The sequence below is a fragment of the Mycteria americana genome, chromosome Z (genome assembly GCF_035582795.1).
Source record: "Mycteria americana isolate JAX WOST 10 ecotype Jacksonville Zoo and Gardens chromosome Z, USCA_MyAme_1.0, whole genome shotgun sequence".
Classification (NCBI taxonomy): Eukaryota; Metazoa; Chordata; class Aves; order Ciconiiformes; family Ciconiidae; genus Mycteria; species Mycteria americana.
Genome location: NC_134396.1, coordinates 69,017,873 through 69,039,135, shown reverse-complemented (window position 1 = coordinate 69,039,135; position 21,263 = coordinate 69,017,873). Strand labels below are relative to the sequence as shown.

The window sequence follows — 21,263 nt, the reverse complement described above, 5'->3', positions numbered from 1 at the left end:
TCAACCCACAAGTTTTCTCGCTTTTACTCTTCTGATTCTCTCCCCCATTCCACCGGGGGAAAGCAAGCAAGCAGCTCTGTGGGGCTTAGTTGCTGGCTGGGGTTAAACCACAACACTTAAGAAAATGCAAAACTATTCACCTTGCAATTAGCAAAATTAAAAGCTTTTTTGATCTATAGCAAAACATTTCTCACAATAAAGTAATTTATTTTAAACCATAGTCTTCAGTAAAATGCAGAACCAATATTAAGTGTGTAAAAACCACAGAACCTCATTTCAGTTAAAATAACAGGTAAAAATCCCAATGAACTCTGACACCACTATTTGGCATTATGCAATTCCCCAGGGAGTGATGGACACAAATACTGAAGGGTGCTCTAGTAAACCAGTAAAACTAGTTACATATTTAGCATGCCACAGAGCAGTTCTAACAGAAACTTCACAAATTAATTTTTAAAGTCACTTATCATCTACCACTCTACTCACCCACCTTAACCAAAAGTTATGCCGTTATGGAAACATGGTTCCTGTAAAGCCTCAACGTCTTCAAACTTCTTTGAAATCTTCATATTCTGACAAAAGCTGACAAAAAGGTTATATTCTTCCTCATTCCAGTGCTCAGCTTCTTCCAATCCAGCTGACATACAAGGCTGGGTGCTTTTTTGCCCTCCAAGAGCTCCACTTGCTCCAGTAACCCAACCCATTTAATTTCCATCTTACATATTCTAAATCTTGCAGTGTTCTATCTTCCCCTTCCATGCAAATCACTCAGACATGGTTTGTTTTTAAAGCGCACTTGTCACATCTATTGCACCATCTTACCTCCTCTCAACACAAGCATACCATACAGTCTGCCACAATTCTTCTCCTTTAAATCTACCCTAGGCAGTCTTTAATCTAGGCTTTGGTTCTTTGCATTCTGTTAAACTATTCATGTTCAGAGCTGCTACTACCATACTGTCACCCCAAAGTTTATAGTCTGTATCTTATCCTCCTGATTCACACTATTAAAAAATTGGCCTTCCCTAACTGTCTCCAAAATTATGGGGTTTCTCCCACATTATCATCACTCTCAGATTTCTGTTTCTGCACTGTTTTGTTTTCCCTAATTATTAATCTTGTAATACAGAAACTCATTCAACCACAATCTTGGTATAAATAACTTAAAAATTAACTCCTGCTTTCTCCAGTTCTGTCTTCCCCTAAGGATTACCCAAATTTAAGTCTTGTGACTACACAGTGTCAGGTAAATTTCAACTTGTTTAAATAAGCAACATACACAACTTGCATCCTCCACACAACCTCCTTCTCAGTCGATCACTCCGTTATAGTCCGGGCAGCAGCCTGGGTGTCATCTTTCACAAAACCACAGAACAGAGTTTGGAAGGCACCTCTGAGATCAGCTACTCCAACTCTCTGGCTCAAAGTGGGGCTAACTAGAGTAGGTTGCTCAGGATCATCCAGTCAGCCTTTCCTGTCTCTAAGGATGGAGCATCCACAACCCCTCTGGAGCATCTGTTCCAGTGTTCGACCATGAAAGTCTTCTTTTGTTTAAAATGAAAGTCTTTCATTTTAATTTGTACTTGTTGCCTCTCATCCTGTCACTGGGCACCACTGAGAAGAGTCTTGCCCCATCTTCCTCACACTTCTCCACCCTCCAAAAACATCAGGTATTTACACACATTGATGAGATCCCCCCAAGCCTTCTCCAGGCTGAATAGTCCCAGTTCTCAGCCCCTCCTTGTACAGGGCTGCAGTCCCATCGTCATCTCCGTAGCCCTAAGCTTACTCCATATAAGCCCTATACTTGCTGCAGTATATCCATGTCTGTCATACTGGGGAGTCCAAAAATGTGCACTGTGCCCCCAACATAGCCTTACTGGTGCTGCGTAGAGAGGAAGGACCACCTCTCTCAACCTGCCAGCAATGCAGTCCAGGATGCTGTTGGCTTTCTTTGCCGCCACAGGCACAATGCTGTTCGTAGTCAAATTGGCATCCACCAGCACCCCCATGTCCTTTTCTGCCAAGCTGTTTTCTAGCCAGTCAGCCCCCAGCCTGTGCTGATGCATGGTGTTATTCCTGCAGGTGCAGGACTTGGCATTTGCCTTGGTTGAGCTTCATGAGGTTCCTGTCAGACCATTTCTCCAGCCTGTCCGGGTCCCTCGGGTTGGCCGCACACCCACCTGGTATATCAGCCACTCCTCCCAGTTCTGTACCGTCAGCAAACTTGCCGATACATCCCATCCTTCAGGTCATTAATGAAGATGCCAAACACTATTGGCCCCAGCACTGATGCCTGATGATTTTTGTGCATCTCAAACTTAGCATCCCTTCAGCGGTTTCCATCTTCTATCACAAGCTATCATTATCCTATCTATGCACTGTGCATACAGCAAACTGCTGAAATTTGGTCCAGCTTTGAGCAGGGGATTGGAACTGAACCTTCCACAGGCATTCCAGCCTGAAGCACTCCAATTTCCTTCACAGTTCTGAAAAACTGACTCTCACCTCTGCCTGTAAGTTGTTAGAGAAAAGTCTCAGCCACTTGTGTGTTCCCATACCCTGTCATTTCCCTGTGTTCCTCCCCAGTAACTGTACTTGACTTCGTAACTTTGCATTGCTATCCTTCAGATTTGCCTCTGCTACAATGCTGTCATTCACTTGCTGAGTAAAAGCAACCCATCAAGTTGTACAGATGTAACACTCGCAGCAAGTACCTTGGGGTTTTTGCATAAAGTAGGGTCCGTCTTCAGTGCACAGATTATTGGAGAAAGGGTTACTGAGAGAAAGAGCAGGAAGATGAAAATGTTATGCAAGATCAAACAGAAGCTTTAGATACCTTTCAAACTTTTCATGCTTCTCCAGTGTCCCAGTTTGTGGTCAAATATCCAAGTCCTTTTTTGCTTGCTTTTAACCCTCTAAGAATTTTTGCAGAAAGAGATTGACAATACAGACCATGAACTTGCTCCATTCCCTGTTCCACATATACAAGATCACAGACCACAATCTATTGTTAAAGTTACCAACATTTTACATCAAGCTTGTCATCAGCTACATAACTGGAAAAACTATTTACCCTGAGGTAGGCAACCTGCATGGAAAATTTCTGCATAAGTGGTTCAAGTTCAATAAAGATTGAACTAAGGAATGAAGACAAACCCAAGAATAGACGCAGCATTCTGCACGTGCTAGACATCTTCCAGTCACTTCCTCAAGAAGCTCCAGTACAATCACACTTCTTAGTTTTCTATTTCAGTTTGATTATCAACAAGAGGGAAGGGTACCTCTAATCTCAGAAACAAGTATTTGCATTACCTCCAAAGTCTATCAAAACATTAGTTCACTTACGCCAAATATAACACTTATATTACTATATAAGTGTTACTATAAGTGTTACTATATTACTTAATATAACACTTATAACACTTGATAGTAACAGGCAAGCTCTCTAAAGATCACCTTTTAAATTAGCTCTACACTACATCCCCTCCTGGCTCCTATCTGTGACAAGACTGCCTCTGAAACACTTCCACAAACCAAAAAAATGCAACCTTATGATGGCAAAGTGAATAACTACTACTGCTTTTAATAGCTACTTTAGCCAATCTATTGCCAGACACTGACAGTGGAAAATACAAGACAGCCCAAAGGAAGAGACAGCCCCACCAAAAAGCAAAAAGGTCAAAAGGAGATGACAAAAGACAAGCAGAGAGGTCAGAGAACAGAGCAGGGTAAGCCTGGACACAAGTCATGGACTGAGCAGCAAGAGAGGGACAAAGAGAAAAACAGGGTGACAAGACAACCAAATAGGGCCAAGGGAAATAGAATTGTTATTTTCTCAAGAATGAAAGGTCACAATTACTATACGGTAATAGTTTATTAATCAAAAGATCAAAATTACTTCACATAAACAGAAGTCAAATATAGGCTATATGGGATTTTTTCTTTAGGTTTGGAAGCCATGTTTACAAAGCTCTTCAACATTGCAGAAGTACTTCAGGAAACTTGAGTTTTATGCATCTGTGCAAACTGAATTTCCTCCTTGGGTGCATACGCATTACACTAAGGCTGTTAATTACTTTTATTTACATTCAGGTGTTTTATTACATTTATATGTTTCTGAAAGTCTTGGGTTTCACTCAGCAGACAAGGCACAATGGGCCCAATTACATCCAAATGCCACATGAATATAGAATTCATTATTTCTTCATTGACTACTGTAACTTATAGACAATTAAATTATTTTAAAAAGCTAAAACCAGCAATATGTTTATCAATTAAGTGACATGCACTACCCTTCCCACTCATACCTGGGAACCAAGACAATAAACAACCTCAGTATCAACTGACTGTGGATGCCTTCAAGAAAGAAAGCGATTTACATTAAATGCTACAATTAGAATTGCCACTGACAACTGTTATAAGAAAAATGGAGACTCAAAACCAGAACATGACTCCATGAGTCCAATTTTATGGACCAGGCAAATAAAGCAGGGACCAGGCAAACAGAGCAGCAAGATTATAAACAGCTTAAGAGATTTACCAAACATTTTCTAGGAACTCTGTGGCAGAGGCAATGTTGAGTGCAAGTCAAAGATTGAATTCGACTTCCTTAAAAGCCATTCTATTGCCTCTCCTCAGTCCCAGAATAAATTTACAGTACACACCTCTACTTGGTGTTCAAGTTAAAATAATCATCAACAACGAAAAGTGAGAGAGTTATTCAGGGAAAAAATATAAAACCTTTCATTCATTTTTAAACTAAAGTCTGAAGACATAGTAGGGAAACAGAGATCAGATTGATTATGCTTAAATACGGCATTTTCTAGGTTCTGGAGGCTTTGCTTGCCAGCTTTATTTTAAGAGGAGGCACACCATGTTCAGAAAGTTCCTATCATTATTAAACTAGAACCATCTATTTTGTAATACAGTTAAAACAGCAAATCCACTGCCACAAATCTTGCTAGCCAGTGATTGAGAATTACAAGATGTGTTAGAGTGCCATAAACCCCAAGAAAACAGCTTTAATTGTGGTTTGGTTTTTTTTTTGGGGGGGTGGGGTGGGGGGGGTGGTTTTGTTGGTTTTGTTTTGTTGGTTTTTTTTTTTTTAACTTTTTCCCTGATTTCATAAGACTTTTGTGACTTCTGTTCCACTCTTTGCATGTCCTTAGAATGGAAGTTAGTAAGAATTAAATAACTATTTCAACAGACTGCTAAAATATCGAAATTTACTCCTCAGTTTCCTGAGTAACACAGCAACTACTATAAATTTTTCCCTCATTAGCACATCATACACACAGTCTTCCATTTCAGATATAGCTATACATTTGATTTTCATTCTCAAAGTTCATTTTAGTTGTCGATACAACTACACAACTTCAGATTGTTTCAGAGTCAGTATATCAGATAATCTCCAACACTGAACTCTTCCTACTGGATCAGTTGGCAGCTCAACTCCAACTGAAGAGCCTATATACAAGCAAGGAAGGGTCTTAGTCAAGGTTCTGAGTTGGGTATAAAGGATAGCAACTCAGGTCAAATATCACAGCCTTACTATGCAGAGTAATATTTGCAAACTGCACTTTATCCAATTACTAGCTATAAACACCTGCTATTTGGTCCATGTTTATTGCTTTTACTTCACTGACTCAGTATTACTGAGAAAGCACCAAACCAAGACCCATTTCATAATGATATACATTAGACAATTTATGAAGATTGGCCTTTTGACTTAACAGTGTGGCTATTTGCATTTCATTGCTTCAGCCCACCTGTTTATTTTAAAGGAATATGAAATCAACCCATCCTACTACATTTATTTATAAATCAAAACCGTTCGAAGTGGGGAAGGGCAGTAGGGGAAGGAGGTGGCAAGAACCAGATTTCGCAAATGCAGTATGGAAGAACAGACATTCTTCCTCAACTGAAACCTTGTACAGTACCTTAGATGCCCAAAACCTACATCTTTTAAAGCAATTACAGCACAAACCAACACAGCTGAAGTGCTGTCATGACCTTAACCTGCACAACTGCTGACAGCACTTCAAGACAAAAAAAGCTTACTTTCTTGAATAATCCCATTTATATACTCAATTCACATATGTTTGAAGTATTTTGCTAAATCAAACATCTAAAGTGTCGATGGGAAACCACAGGAGGAGGAGTGCCTAGGCCATAACAGCTTTGCTGACATGTTTCAACATTATTTTAGTACTCCAGGGGTACAGATCAGCCCTTCCAACTCACCAGTTCAGCACTGCCAGATGCAGTGCAGATCGAGGACAAACAGCCCCTACCCCAATGACTTTAAAAAATGTTAAACCAACAATACTGCCCATAAAGAGAAGACAGGAAGACTAATTAATTTAATCTTTCTTCTTCACTTCCTGTAACAGGTACAGTGTAAGTAGTTTTCAGTATATGACAAGTATCACATAATTCTATTCTAATACCACATCCTCCTACTGACATCAAAAGGAGTTTCCATCTGTAAGTGAAGACTCCTTCATACCTCAGTGGTCTAGGAAAGGGTGTAGTGTGCTCTGCCTGCTGTCCAGGACAAAACAGTCTATGAGATGACAGGCACCAGTAACAGTGTCCAGCCACCAGAGTTTTCAGGCCATGGCATTAACAATCACCATCTATCTGGGGTCCCATCCCCAGCAGCCAAAGCAAACACAGCTGATACCTCCTTCTGCTAATTTCCTTCACAGGGGTATCTTGCTTGCAGGACCAGGCCTTTCTTCCACATATCATTCCACCAGACAACCCCACAGCCCTCCTCCCTTGCACAGTGCAGTGCTTAGAAGTAGCACAGGCTCCAAACTCTCTAGAGCAGTGCTTTTTCCAGCCATCAGCTATATCCCACCAGCTCCAGTTTCCCAGCACCACCACAGCTACTGCAAGGACATCTCCCTGGGATGGCTGCTGTAGGTGTCCAGTATTTCTTTAATTTCGCTACAAGCAAAGGACAGCTGCATGGTCACACTATGGGGAGCAGTGGTCCTGTTTCCACAGATCTGCCAAATCACTGTAACTGGGGCAGCTCCTCCACAACAGCGTGCCAACCCAGCACAGCTTGCTATTTGGTCACTTCAGTGCTACCAGCTGCTCACCTCCAAGGGAGGCCTTTTCACACTGAACACTAAATAACCCTGTTACTACCAGCCCATTACTCTGACAAAGACAGTCAGCTCCTGGCTCTGGACCTGCTGAGATGGTATCTCAAGAGCCCTACTGAAAGCACACTTTTCTCCAGGGGTCTCAGAGGTTGGGACAAAACCACCTCAATTCTTACCCATCCCCTTTGCAGCTGGCAAGTCTTCCACCTGTTAACACATTGTCTGCATTAACTCCCCATACACAATACATACACTTGCAACACAAATTCCTAATAACAAAAACCACAACTCCTTCCAAGTTTCACACCACTGCAAATACCCCAGCTCCAGGCCACACCAGGTCCAGCTGCTACCTGCATTCCCCACCAATTACTGTCACAGGCAAAACACTCTCAACTCAGGGAATTCTACTTACTTTAAATTATTGCCAATTAACAGACAATTACTGATTTGGGTATTGAGAAAAAAAAAAAAAAGACAACCAACCAGACTTTTAGGGAAGCACCTTTTGCCCTCCTTCCCCAGGCTCAGCTTCAGTCAGAGACCTTTCCTCCCCATCTTTCTGTCTGAACTGCTCTCATTTTCACTGCTCCTTACGCTCAGTCCCTCCAAAGCCCTTCAGCGAGGCAACACAGAAGGCAAGGGTCAGTGCATAATGGTTTTTCTGCCACGCCTTGCTTCTTACTCATTTTCTTCCACTGCTGGTTGCTTCTTAACCGTTACTCTGCTCCAGCAGGTGTGCCTGCTCTGGAGTGACTTACCTACAGGTTGCAGTCCCTTTGGCAGAGTCTCTGCCCCAGTACAGGTCTGCCATGGGCTGCAGTCTCCTCAGGGGTGGGTCACCCACAAGCTGCAGTCCCTCACAGTGTCCTCACCCCAGCATGGGTTGCCCGCAGGTCGCAGTCCCTTCACGGGTATGTATACTTGCTCTGGCATGGCTTATCTGCAGCCCACGGTCCATTCAGGAGTGTCCCTGCTCCAGTGTGCAGCCTCCACAGGAGGCAGTCCCTTTGGGGGTGTAGCTCCTGGGGCATGGACTGCCCGGCAACATCCCCTTCCTCAGTTCTCCTCTGTTCTCTCCTCTCATGTCTCTTAGTGTATTTCATCCTTTTTCCTCCTGTTTATCCTCTCACATGTCTTCCCCCATATCTCCATTTGTGTTTCCTGACCCTTGCAGCTGCCACTCTTTCTTAAAGATTTATGAGCAGAAGTACACACACTCATCTGATAGGCTGAGGTCTTAGCATGCAATGGGCTGTTTTCATCAGCTTCAAAGCTGTCCAGAATCAGCTGTGTCCACAGTAGTTCATGGTGTCTTCCCCTACCAGGTACCCTTGCAGCTCTCCAGTACTGAAATCCTGCCATTTGTGCCCAAGACAACCCATACAGCTAGTTTTCAAGAAAGAAGTTAATTATCTGAGTAAACATAAGACCTAAAGGCAACTGAACTACAGTACAGAAAAATGATTAGAGCTTATAAGTGATTTCACATAAAAAAGAACAAGGCAACCATGACCAAGGGCAGCAGAAGCAAATCTCTAGCATCCATGAATTCAAGAGGAGCTTTGCCTTCAACAAGGGCTAGGGTTTATCACAGATACCTATCAGATGCACGTGAAATAGCAAGAAAGGAGAACAGATAAGCACAAGCAAAGCAAACAGAAATTCAGGTATTTTCTAATCCCTATAGTGATGCAACAGTGACCTTTTATTTAAGAGAGTAAAAACATGTTCTTCTACAAAAAGAGAGGTGCGTTCTTACTCTTTCCCCACGTACCCACAGACAATTCCTCTGCCAAGCTCAAGCAGGAATCCGCTTTATCAGCCACCAAAATGCAAACACTCCTCACAAACTCTTAAAGCATTTTTCCTTAGAATCATCCAAGAAGGGTCTGGACCACTATATATACTTCTTTTTACGAGTACTGCCATTGTTTCTCCAAAAAAAAAAAAGCATACTTATGGCTAAAATCCTGTCTGGTCAGCCCAGGATACTGCACTACTTTGGATGTTCTGCTGTACATGCGTTGCACAACCAAAAGGCACACATTTTATAACTGCTGTGCACGTTGGTCTCCCACCATCAGCGGAAAAGCCTCACTTTACAGGTGTACCAGCAAACAACAAAATCCAAGCCTTCCCTAGCAGTGCTAAAGGCAAAGGATTAAAGATCACGGTGCAAAAGCAGCCGGCAGAAACCTACAGAGAACGGGTTTTACCCGAAGACCGATGGCAGGGTACCAGCTATGCCCTCACAGCAGCGGACCCCCCCCCCACCAGGATGCGCGCCGGGCCTCACGCCGGGGGCCGCAGGACACAGGCGGCGGGCGCTGCCAACACGCCGGCCCGCAGGTGTGCCCCTCCGGCCCCACGCAGGGGAAAGCAGGCGGGAGGCTCCCCGTGCCTGACACCCGGGGGGAAAGGGGGTAGAGGCGCCGCCAGCCCGCGGGGCAGGCGGTGCAGTGGCGGGGGACGAGGCCCGCTGGCCGGCTCCTCAGCGGCGGGGCCGCTCTCGGCGCGATGGCGGGTGGGTGGGGCGGAGGGGGGGTGAGGGAACAACGCCGGCGCCATCCCCGTCCCGCGCTTACGTGTAGATGATGGACATGAAGTGCATGAGCCAGAGCACGACGAAGAGGATGAGCCCGAAAATGGCGAGTCCCTCCAGGGCCAGGGCCAGTACCGCCATCCCCGGGGCGCGGCGGCCCGAACAGGAGCCGGCAGCGGAGCGAAGCGAAGCGAAGCGAGGGAGGGTGGCTCGGAGGCCTGGCGGCGTGCGGAGGCGGGGGGGCGGGGGGCGGCGGCTGCTGCTGCTGCTACTGCTGCGGGCGGGCTCTCGAGCTGCCTGCTGCTGCTGCTCCACGGGCCCGGCGGCCTCCGTGCCGCCAGCCACTCGCGCACTGACGACCGAACAGCCCAGCCTGCCTCCGGCCTGGCGCCGCCCGCCCCCGCCTTTCTGACAGGCGCAGGCCCCGCCCGCCCCCGCCGGCGGCTGGCTCCGGAGGGGCGGGGCAGGAGTCACGGGGCTGGCGGTGGCGGCGGGGCGGGCGGTTAAATCCGTTACCGCGCCTGCCCTACCTGGGGCGCAGGGTTGGGCCCGGCCTGGCGTCTCGCTCCGCCGCCGGCTGCGTGACCTTGGGGCTGTCCCGCTCGGGCCGGGCCGGCGGTACCGGGCGGGTGGGAGCGATCGGCGCGGCGGCAGGCAGGCAGGCAGGCAGGCGAGGGGCGGGCGGGTCGCGGCCGCCGGCGAGGCGAGGAGGGGTGCGGGTGCGGGAGCGGCGGAGGCGCTTGGTCCTTGTCCTCAAACTTTGCTGGGGGCTTTTGAAAACCCTCCCTGCCCCGCAAGGGCCTTGTCGCCGCAGCTGAGGAGACCGCAGCCCTTGATCCACAGGAGCAGGGCTCGGGGCAGCCGGTCGCTGCCGGGCTGCTCGAGCACAGATGGGCTGGTAGGGCTGCGTAGCCTATATTATTTTTTATTTATCGTTTTTGAGTCTGAAAGCTTTCTCGGTGACCTTGAATGCTGCAGGATAGGATTGCTATTTCAGCATAGGTGTGCACCTGGAAGTCAGTGGCTGTGCTGATCCTCCCTGAGCCAGACCAGCCGCCGAGAGGACTGGGGTGATGCCAGCAGTCACGCTGCGGTACCGTCAGCTGGGCCCATGCAGTGATAAAGCAGCCTGGTGACTACCAGCCTTGGCTAGGTTTGGGTTAGTGCCCAGTTAATGAAAGAGTGTGTTGCTCATTACTAATCATCTAAGCCATCTCATCTTGCCTTTATTTCGTTACAGTGTTTATAGCAATTCCTATTACTGTGATGTTTCCCTCCTTTTTGAGGGGGATTGTATGAAGAAGCTTCCCAGCACTTCTGTTCAGCTTTTACAGTTTATGCTACCATTTTACAGTTTATGCTACCATTTTAGATCTGGGGTCAGAATACATCCATTTATCTCTTCTGCCGATTGTGTAATCGGCAAACATGCATTGCATACCTTTAAATTTAACTCCATTAATCTGGGGTATGCTGCGGAAAGATAAAATTACTTGAGTGCCTGTGCCTGCATACTGAGCTTGCCAGATACAGGTTGGTTCTAATCTGGAAGAAGTATAGCCATACATAAGAGATTATGGTCACCTGTACATGAGAAGGTACACTTTTTCCTCAGGACTCTTGACCAGTACCACAAGCTGAACATTGTAGTATATGCACACTCTCTACTAGATTTATTTCTTCCACAGCTCTCAATTATTAATGCAGATAAAGGAGCATTCTTAAACTCTGCTTAAGAACTCAGTCATGGCTTTTTAAAACATTCTGGTCACCATAATGCTTTGAAACTGTAGAAGAATTAGATTTCAAGGTAGCTCTAGTTGTGAATGAGAAGTTAGGATGTAGAGATTTAAAGGCAATTTATGGTCACTAAAGCTAGGATCTTACATGATGTGGCAGGAAATTGACTAAATTAAAAGCACAGTTTATAACTGAAAGTGAAAAGCTACTGATAACTCTGGTAAGATACCTCAGGTGAGGTATCAGTCCGTCCGAGAGCCAACACTGCCTGTGTAGTCTGGTAGTTCCTGCTTAACATTAGTTCCCACATAAATCATGGTGGCCAGCAAAATACCTTTACACTGGCTTCAGTGTTTTCTTAGTAAAACTTCCTTAAATTTTAAAGTGAAACAAATTGCCTTAGTTTTCAAATTCCTCTATCACAGATTGTGTCTGTATGTCATTTGTAAATGAAAGTGGCAGTCAGTTTTTTATTTTTCTACTTGTTCCTGCAGTTAGAGTCTAACGATCACATTTATATTGACTTAAGATCACCTCAATGAGCTTTATGTACATTTTTTACCTATGATTTGAGTTGTCATGCTCAATTTTGGCACTGTCACAAGACTAGTCTAGCCAGAGAATTACGAGCTGATATGTATCAATGGTTAGAATATAGCTGCTATAACCCTTATCTGGTTGGATTGCATCTCTCTTCCAAGGCAGAAACAGCCTATGCAAAACAGTGTCTTGCATTAAAATACAACAGTATAGTGAATTTAGGAAGATTGAGGGCCTGTCTTCAATAGTCAGTTGAGCAAATAATCTCAGTTTATTAAACTTTTTCTGGTTTTGAAGAGGTATTGAGCTGAAGCAGTAAAGCTTATTCTTTGTCCCAGAAGGTGTTTGCCTGGGAGATTTCATTGACAGGCTGCTTATTTTGCAATAGCTAGGGTCAATGGCTCCACACAAACAAACTGGTGAGGCTTCTTCATAAATAAAATCAATAAAGGTTATTTAACCCGCTGCTGACTCCTATACTTCAGCAAACCATACCAATGAATGAGCAGTCCTCAAACAATATTATGCAGGAAAATGCCAAACTGGCATAAATACCTTTGGGGTAGCAAAGGACCCATCTTTCTGCTATCATCTCTAGGACAGCATTCTGTCCTCCTGGCTTTGTTGTACGGGGAGAAAGAACTTCTTTCTCATGAGGGGTTTAAGGTAAAAAGCTGTAGCACCAGCACGCAGGTCAATGTCTGGTTTAAAATAGGAAACTCCAATGTACTTTCAGAAGACTCTTTGGGAGCATGGTGGAAGGAAATCAGGTAGGGTAAGGCCTTCAACCTGAGTAACTTCTCTAGTCAAACCCTGCCACATGGATTCTTTAAGCAGGTATGTTAAGCTTAGTGGTGGAGCAAAGAAAAGAGTAAAGGTTCCCTGGAACAAGGGGCCATCTGGAGCTGTGACAGTTCAGTGGTAGAGGATGTGCTCCCTGGTCTCCCCACGTTGCACATCGTGGAGTGCAGCGATTCAGAGAGCAGTGTTCTTCAGACAGTACAAATCTGCCTCCTCCTCAAAGATGCCTCATCATGCCTCGGAGGCATGATACACCCTGGTGTTTTAGTCAAATGCTTTGGACTTATGCTAATGTGTACTGTATTTAAAATAAAAACAAACAAACAAAAAACAACCCTCCCATGCTCTATAGAGCTACTGTTCTTGGTTCATTCATCGTTTTGCCAAGATATTGATGAATTTAGTTAACAGTGTTTGAATTTTGTCGCAGACTGAAAAAGATTAATTTAATAGAAATCTCCTTCCTAAGGGTCCTAAATGGCCTAGATATGAGACTTTTTGTTCTGACAGCAAAAATGATGCAATATAAACACTCCTGTAATTTCGAACTGATAAAAAGGGATATGTATGTTTAGATCATTAGCAAAAAACATTAGTGTCTTAACCTTTAGTGATACTGGTATTAGTTCTGAGAAGATGGTGAAAAACAAAACCACAGAAGTTTCTCTTACTAGCGTATCTGTAGAAGCTTTTAACTCCTATACAGACTTTTCAGTTTCCTCCTAAACTGTCAGAGTTTCTGTCGAAAACTCTCATTTACTTAAGCTTTGGAGAGAGAAAATTGTGATTTAGTTCTCCATCTTCAGATGGCAAAACAGTTTGTCACCTGAAGTCCAGTTAAGAATGTATTTTAAATCTACTGAAATACTATTTCACAGCTGTGTGTGTCTTTGTTAGTATTTCCAAGTATACACCTTCCAGTTCACTGTACTATTACTGTTTCAGTTCAGAATGATATCACTGAGGTTCTGGGCAAATAGAAGGCAAGAACAAATTAGCTTTCTTTTGCTTATGTGCATTTTTCTTTATGAAAATATGGAAATAAGGGGACAGACAGTGTCAGTTTTCCCTGTGCATAATGATTAGATCCATTCATGCATCTGCACTCTGAAAGTGCTTTGTAAAATACCTTATTATAAAGGGAATATGAATTGGTAGGAATTTTGTGTCTTTGAAATGAAGTTTTAAGTTTTAATATTTTAAACTCTGAAAAGTCTGCCTCCAAGGCCAAGCAAGATGTTGGGTATGTATAAGTAACCTTTTATTAAAATACTTTTTTTGTTCCTTTTCTTTGAATTAAATCAAATAAATGTGTATATTACTGCTCAGCATGTTTGTTAGTATACAAATGTTCTGTCTTGCAGCTTCACCTTGTTTAAATGTCCTTTGTTTAGATTGTGAAAAAAAGTATGCAGTCATTAGTTGGATTTGATATAGAAATGTATGCAATTGCTCTGTGCCTGTTAGTCTCCTTGCCTAAGTGAGTTCAGAATTTTATTTGTGTCTTAGAGCACTTGTAAATATTGAGGAAACATCCATCTAGTAGGGGAGGAGAGAGAGAGACCCAGCTTATCGGACAACTCTGCCAGTATCCTTTTTATCTGGCAGTAACAAGCTATCTAATCAATATAGGTAAAGTGGCCCACGAGGTTTAACAAATGCAGTTCTAGGCTAGCCATGGTGCAGGCTGTCTCTTGTCTGGTAGAGTGTCTCAACAAATCAAACACCAGGAAATTAGACTCCAGAGCTCTTACAAATGCCCAAGAATGGAAAAAGTTAAACATACGGCTTGCAGTGAAACCTCAAAGTACAAATCTGTGAGGAATGAGGCTTCACTACTTTTGATTTTCAGAAATCTTTTTGTAAGAGAATGTGAAAGCACTTTTTTAAAAAAATTCTCAAACAGTATTGTAAGATTCATGAAAAAGTTTCAGTTACATGGTATTTTTCTTGAGAAACGGATCCAGGTCTACACTAACCTATAAACCTTCTCCCAAGTATTGCTGCTGAAAACAATTATGCTTATGCAGTCAGCATTAACCTGTGGAATACTTGGAGAAGAATTAAATTTAGAAAACCAAAGTAAATAATTTCACGGAGTTACAGAATAGTTGAGTTTGGGAGAGACCTCTGGAGATCACCTACTGCTCAAGCAGTGTCAACTAGAGCAGTTTGTCCAGTTTGGAGTCTTGTCACCATCTTCATTACTCCCCCCACCAGGTATTTGTGAACATCGGTAACATTCCCCTGAGCCTTCTCTTCTCCAGGCTGAGCAACCCCAGCTCTCTGTCTCTCCTTATATGTCAGATGCTCCAGTCCATCACTCATCTTTGTGGCCCTAAGCTGTACTCGCTCCACTCTGTTCATGCCTCTCCTGTAGTGGCAACACACATGCTAATGCAAACCAGGATGCTGTTGGCCACCTTTGTCACAAGGGCACATTGCTGCTTATGGCCAGCTGTGTGTCCACCAGCACCCCTGGGTCCTTCTCTGCAAAGCTGCCTTCCAGACAGTTGTCCCTCAGTGTGTACTGGTGCCTGGGACTGTTCCTCCCCAGATGCAGCACGTGCCATTTCCCTTTCTTGAACTTCACATGGTTCCTGTCAGCCCATTTCTCCAGCCTGTCAAAGTCTCTCTGAATGGCAGCCCACCCATGTGTGGTATCAGCCACTCCTCTCAGTTTTGTATCTTCTGCAAACTTTCTGAGGGCAGACCCTGTCATTAATGAAGATGTCAAAGAGCATTGGCCCCACTTTTGACCCCTGATGCACTCCAATAGTAACTGGCCTTCAGCTGGACTTCCTGCCAGTGATCACAAGGCTTGGAGCCTGGCTGTTCAGCCAACTTTCTACCTCACCATACCCTTATCTAGTTCATTCCTTGTCAGTTTGTCTATGAGGATATTATGGGAGACAGTGTTGAAAGCTTTGCTGAAGTTCAGATTCACAACATCCAGATATCACCCCTTGTTCACCAAACCAGTCATCTGGTCATAGAAGGCCATCAGGTTGGTTAAGCATGATTCCCCCTGCATAAATCCATGCTGACTACCCCCATCACCTTTCTGTTCTTTGTATGTTTAGAAATTGTTTCCAGGATTAGTTGGTCCATCACCTTCCCAGAGATTGAGGTGAGGTTAATCAGCCTGTAGTTCCCTGGCTCTAACTTCTTGCTCTTCAGGAAAACAGGAGGGACATTGGCTTTCTCCTAGTCCTCAGGAACCTCCCCTGTTCTGCCTGATCTTTCAAAGACAATCAGAAGTGGCCTCATGATGATGTCGGCCAACTCCCTCAGCACTTCTGTGCATCCCATTAGATCCAGTGGTCTCGTGTGTGTCCGGTTCAGTTCAAAGTTCCCTAACCTGATCCTCCTCTGCCAAAGGGAGGCACTGAGTACTTCAGTCTTCTTCATGTCCTTTGTCAACAGATACCCTGCCCCCTTCAGCAGTGGTCTCACATTTTCTATGGTCTTCCTTTTGCTACAGGGTTCTTGTAGAAGCTTTCAGTGTCCTTCACATTCCTCATCGGATTCAACTCCAGATGGACTGCTGCTTTCCCTACGTGCTCAGAGAGTGTGTCTGTATTCCTCCTGGGTTGCCTGTCCTGCTCCCACCTCTTGTAACATTCCTTTTTATGTTTGATTTTGGTCAGGAGTCCAAATCCTTGGTCATCCATGCAGGCCTTTTCAACCTTTTTCCTTTATACACTCTGAATATCTACCCTTTCTTTACTGCTTTCCTGTGACTCTCCTTTGAAGTTCTTACTCTTCACTCTGGAGGCCCAGTAGGGCTCAATCTTCCTTGCATTTTAACGGCTCTTTCTCCTGCCTTGCCCAGTCTTGTTGTCCTCTTGTTTTCTGAGTCTCTTTTTATTCAAACTTACTCCATCCTTGCTTTCTCCCTAGACTATGTTCTGACACATTTCACAGTGGTTTGTTCTCCAAGGCCCACCCCCAAAGTGTTTGCTCTATCTTGTCCTCTGTGAGGTACTCCAGACTTTCTCCTTTTATTTTCCAATTATCAGTGAGCAAAAGCAATGTGGATTTATTATAAGTAAGTGTTAACAGCTCCTTTCTTCCATTTTCATCTGCCCTTTTCTAAATTCCTTTACCTTCCCTTGTCTCCATTCATTTTTATTGTGAGATTTTCAGGACAAGGATAATCTCTTTAAGGTGAAAAGACGTTATTTTCCAATATATAGACTGCCACAAAATTGTTGTGTCTACACACCAGTGTTTTCTTTTGCTTTTAAAGAAATGTAATGTCCTATAAACAAAGTACATGCTCCTTCTGGGGAATATCATGCTATCCTCCCCTCCTGGAAAACAAAACCATCTGGCCACAATATTTCAATTATTGCTGAGCCACAGGCTAAAGAGGATGTCCAAGACTCTCCCTGTGTGGTGATCCGAGAAAAAGGGATGGTGATCAGGAGTGAGAGCATCTGGTCAAAACAGCTCAATATCTGTGATATTTTTCACATCTGAAGTTTTTCCCATGGAATTTACGTGAAACCTTCATGGACAATGATATCTGAAGTACAAAAGGAAACAGTATATATATATATATACACACACTATATATATATATATATACACACACTATATATATACTATATATAGTGTGTGTATATATATATATATACTGTGTGTGTATATATATATATATTTGTAGGCTCAGGGGTTTTTTTAAAGCTCTAAATCCTCTCACTTTGGGGGGCTAGCTTTGTTTCAAAAATAATCTCTGTGTTCCAGTGTTTAAAAAGTCACCCCTCTAAGGAATATTAAGCAAACAGCTTCCTTTTAAGAGCTAAATCTGTTTGCAGGTATGTCCACGGAATTTTACATGCTGAGCAGAATATATGTCAAAATATAATTGTTTTTTTATGACCAAAAAATCACATTAGAGAAATACTGAATATGAACATAGAGAGGGAAAGAGAAGGTCATAAAGTCTTACAACATTTTGCTCTGTTTAGATAATGCTTTAAATTTATGTTTTTCATTAATAGTTCTGAGAAAGAAACTTGATTTTTTCACAAGTATCTTCAAAAAAATTTTTATTGTTTATTGTCCAGTCAGATACACACTCTGCATGGACTTTTCACTCTGACTGTAATTTATTTTTGTATTTATGGTGCTCAATTGGCCATTGACATCACCTCAGAATGGTTAATGTCCTGTATGGACAATTCAGTTTTATAAAGAGAAGGAGAAGAATCAAACAACATTGCAAATTGATTAGATAGGTAAATCTTGCATGACTTTTGGAAGAGCAAGGATTCATTCAATGGGAGAGTTTCTGAGAGTTTCCATCAATACAAACATTCTTGCAAATAAAAATGTCCCATAAATAAATGCCGAGTGCCAGTTAAAAAGCATACTACTGATAGAAACATATAGTCAAGTTCCTTTTTTCAAATGTTGGACCCAAGCAGACACTCCCAGTTCTTAGCATCTAGCAGTCCTTTTTGCTGTGAAACTGTTGCATTCTTGTTAACCCAGGCAAGGCCAGTCAAGAGCACAATTTCAAAGTCTTACTGGATTCAATGAAGGGAAAGTTGTTCAGGGAGTTGGGAACCAAAGGCATTCAGCAAGGGCTAGAACTGGGGAAAGAATTTGGTCTGGGAGCAACAGAACAGAAATTGGGGTCAGAGGGCCCCCTTGGGCTAGAGGACCAAAAGTGTGAATGCTTTTTTAAGCTGAGAGCAAGAGCCAAAAAGGGGGAAATCAAGGGAAAAACATGATGGGGGAACAGAGTCCATCCACAGAAGAAGTGAGCTAAGCAGTGATGTTTCATGACTGAATATGACACTAGATTTAAAATGAATGTTTGATGCTTCCATCAACAAGTATTTGATGCTCCAAGAATACAAATACATACAAATAATATAGCTAGAGGTATCTATAGATACCAACAGAGAAATTAGTCCTTAAGAAAGCAACTGGTGCACTCCTGGCCCCCAACACTGGACACCTATGGTACAAAAATGGTGACTAGGGTGGGAGGTGGTTCCTGAGTTCAGTGGAACTGAGTTCAGATCCAGGAGCAGCTGGAAAGCCCCCAGTCCTTTTTCACTACTACAGTCATGAGAGCCTGGAAGCAAAACTGCCTTGGCCAGGTAGGTGAGCAAAATCATAAAGATGTTTTGGTCCTTATTTATCAAAGCACCCCAGTATTAGGGGAGTGGAGGAGATATGTGCTTTAGAAAGACATCTGGCTTAGAAATCAGGTTCAGCCCTGCCTTGAAGCAGAGTGCCTGGCAATTTCTGAAGTCCACCGTTAACATGCTGACTACAAGATACCTCTTGTGATTGAATATAGTCATCAAGACATCTCACAGGGCTTCCTACTCATGTCTCAAGGGCTAGAATTACAGCATACTCCACTAGCTTCATCAGAGGCATCCCCAAGGAACGTCTCTTTCCCAAGTGCCTGTGAAGATATGAGCTGTATTTGTGTCTTCCCCAACCACTGCACAGTTGCCAAGCATTCAGGAATCACTCTGCACACCCGTATGGAGTGCTGCGATCTCCTTTCGGATATCTGCGAGTATTTGCATGCAATCTCCCAGAATTTGAATGGAGATGCAGACTGAAGATGGAAAGAAAGGTTATGTATGAGTAGCCAGAACTCCCCAAGACATCCGTTCTACCCATGTGCTTGGTTCTCGTCACAGAGAGTCACAGATTCATAGCAGTGATTGAAAGGGACAGCTTGACTTGGCCAGTCTCTACCTGGGTGCTGCTGAAAGAAACTGAGAACAGTGTAGCCGCAGGATAAAAATACACTGCTAAAATTGTTAGAGGAAAACTCACCTGGCTTTTTCAGACTGCTTTTTAAAAAAATATTTTAGTGGCTATTCCCTAAGTGTTTTAGAAACAGTTGTTTCTAAATAGTTGTTAATACCATGTTTCAATCAATCAAATATGAATGTTTCCAGAGTTGCTCAGTTAGCTTTTACTGCTGCTTCTCCATCTTACCACTTGTTTTGTGACATCCCAGTTCCTTTATTTTGTGAAACCAAGCTCAAAAATAGAGCTCTACTCAAAGGAATGTGATAAAAACTGGTGTGAAAATAATATTTCACCACAGCCCTGAGCAAGTTTTCCTGACTCTTTGTCAGGAGCACCTCTTATTAACCATGTCAAATATGGGTACACATCCTGCAAAAGCAGTACCTATATTTCTGTACCTGCTGTTTAAAGGAGTTGCAAGTAACAGGCCCCTTATACATAAGAAGCTCCACTGTCCCAAAATGTGTTTATAGCGTAGTCCAGACCTGCTATTTCAAACAGAGGAATGTTTTTTTCCAGAAGGATACAACCACTCTTTTGTTGTGGGCTTGCAGTTGCACAGCCATTTTCACAATTACTTGCTGAAGTGGGCACTGCTAAGAGGCCGGTATGAGCTCGGTAGCCACTCCTGCACAGCTGGGAGGTGCACGGAGCGTGATGAGCCCAGAGTAGCTGAAACAGTGGGGAGTCCTTCACGCAGGGAGTTTCAGATCGGCTCCTCAAATGTTCTCACCATGCTCACCCAGATCACAGGGATCATCTATTCTGAGCTATGCCCATTTTCCACGGTAGTTACAGGCTCTGGCTTTGCACAGGGATGAGCATCCAGTTTAGAGGCAAAGACAACGGGTAACTAACATGGTGACCTGCCATGTCTGAGCTGCCAAGTTTCCTGTGATGTCTTTGTGGTCGTCTGTATTTCTGCAGTGGTTATTTAATTACCGCACTCACAGTGAAGCATCTGTTAAGTGGCTCAGAAGACTAATATACATTGAGTCTAGACAGGCACAGTTTGAAAACAGAGTTTTCAGTTTCTCCCTAGATAACCGAGGCTATCTGAGTTTCTGTTTCTAAAAATATTGAACATTTCCATAGCATTTTTAGGTTCTTTGCCAATGAAAGATCATCCTTAGTTGTGTTACTACATCCTGCTTGACATGAGTTACTACTTAAGAAAATGGGGAAAGCTGATGGGGAAATTAACAAATTTCAGTTACCATTTAGGGCCCATTACAAAAGCCCCACAGTTTAATGTTCTTCTAAATTTCTTTGCAATGGAATATTCTTATAATTAAGCACACAGCAGATGAGAGAGAAGGCTGCGCTTTGATACATTACAAAGGAGACAGCTCTGAGAAAAGTCTGAGAACTCCTGCTTTTTAAATAGTGATTTCATAAAATTCTATGTACATTTTCCTGTCCGTAAGCAGAACATATTTTTGTTTCTTTATTGTAAATATTAAATTCTTAGGTGTTGTGTGAACTGGGTGCATACTGGGGACTACTAGTTAGAAGAGACGTGGGATTACTAGAGCTCTTAGCATCATGGTCTTTTCTTGTAGTGACTTCTGCTTTTACTCAGGAGTGTTTTTCCCAGTTCAGTTCTTGATTGACCTGGAGAGTGAGTGTTATATAAAGATGTACAGACAGGAATTAATTTGATTTGGTATGGATGAATGGCAGAATGGTGTCCAAAATTATGCCCCTGAAATTGAATATAT

The 21,263-nt window shown here is 43.3% G+C and overlaps 1 protein-coding gene across 1 annotated transcript in view; it reads right to left on the bottom strand.

The window, feature by feature from the left end:
* The window catches only part of UGCG (UDP-glucose ceramide glucosyltransferase), a 32,544-nt gene extending 22,617 nt beyond the window's left edge, over nt 1-9,927 (bottom strand). Inside the window, exon 1 of the mRNA XM_075527098.1 lies at nt 9,710-9,927. Within this exon, the coding sequence (XP_075383213.1) occupies nt 9,710-9,807 (98 nt within the window). The 5' untranslated portion in view covers nt 9,808-9,927. The remainder of the gene's footprint in view (nt 1-9,709) is intronic.
* Nucleotides 9,928-21,263: the final 11,336 nt, after the last annotated feature.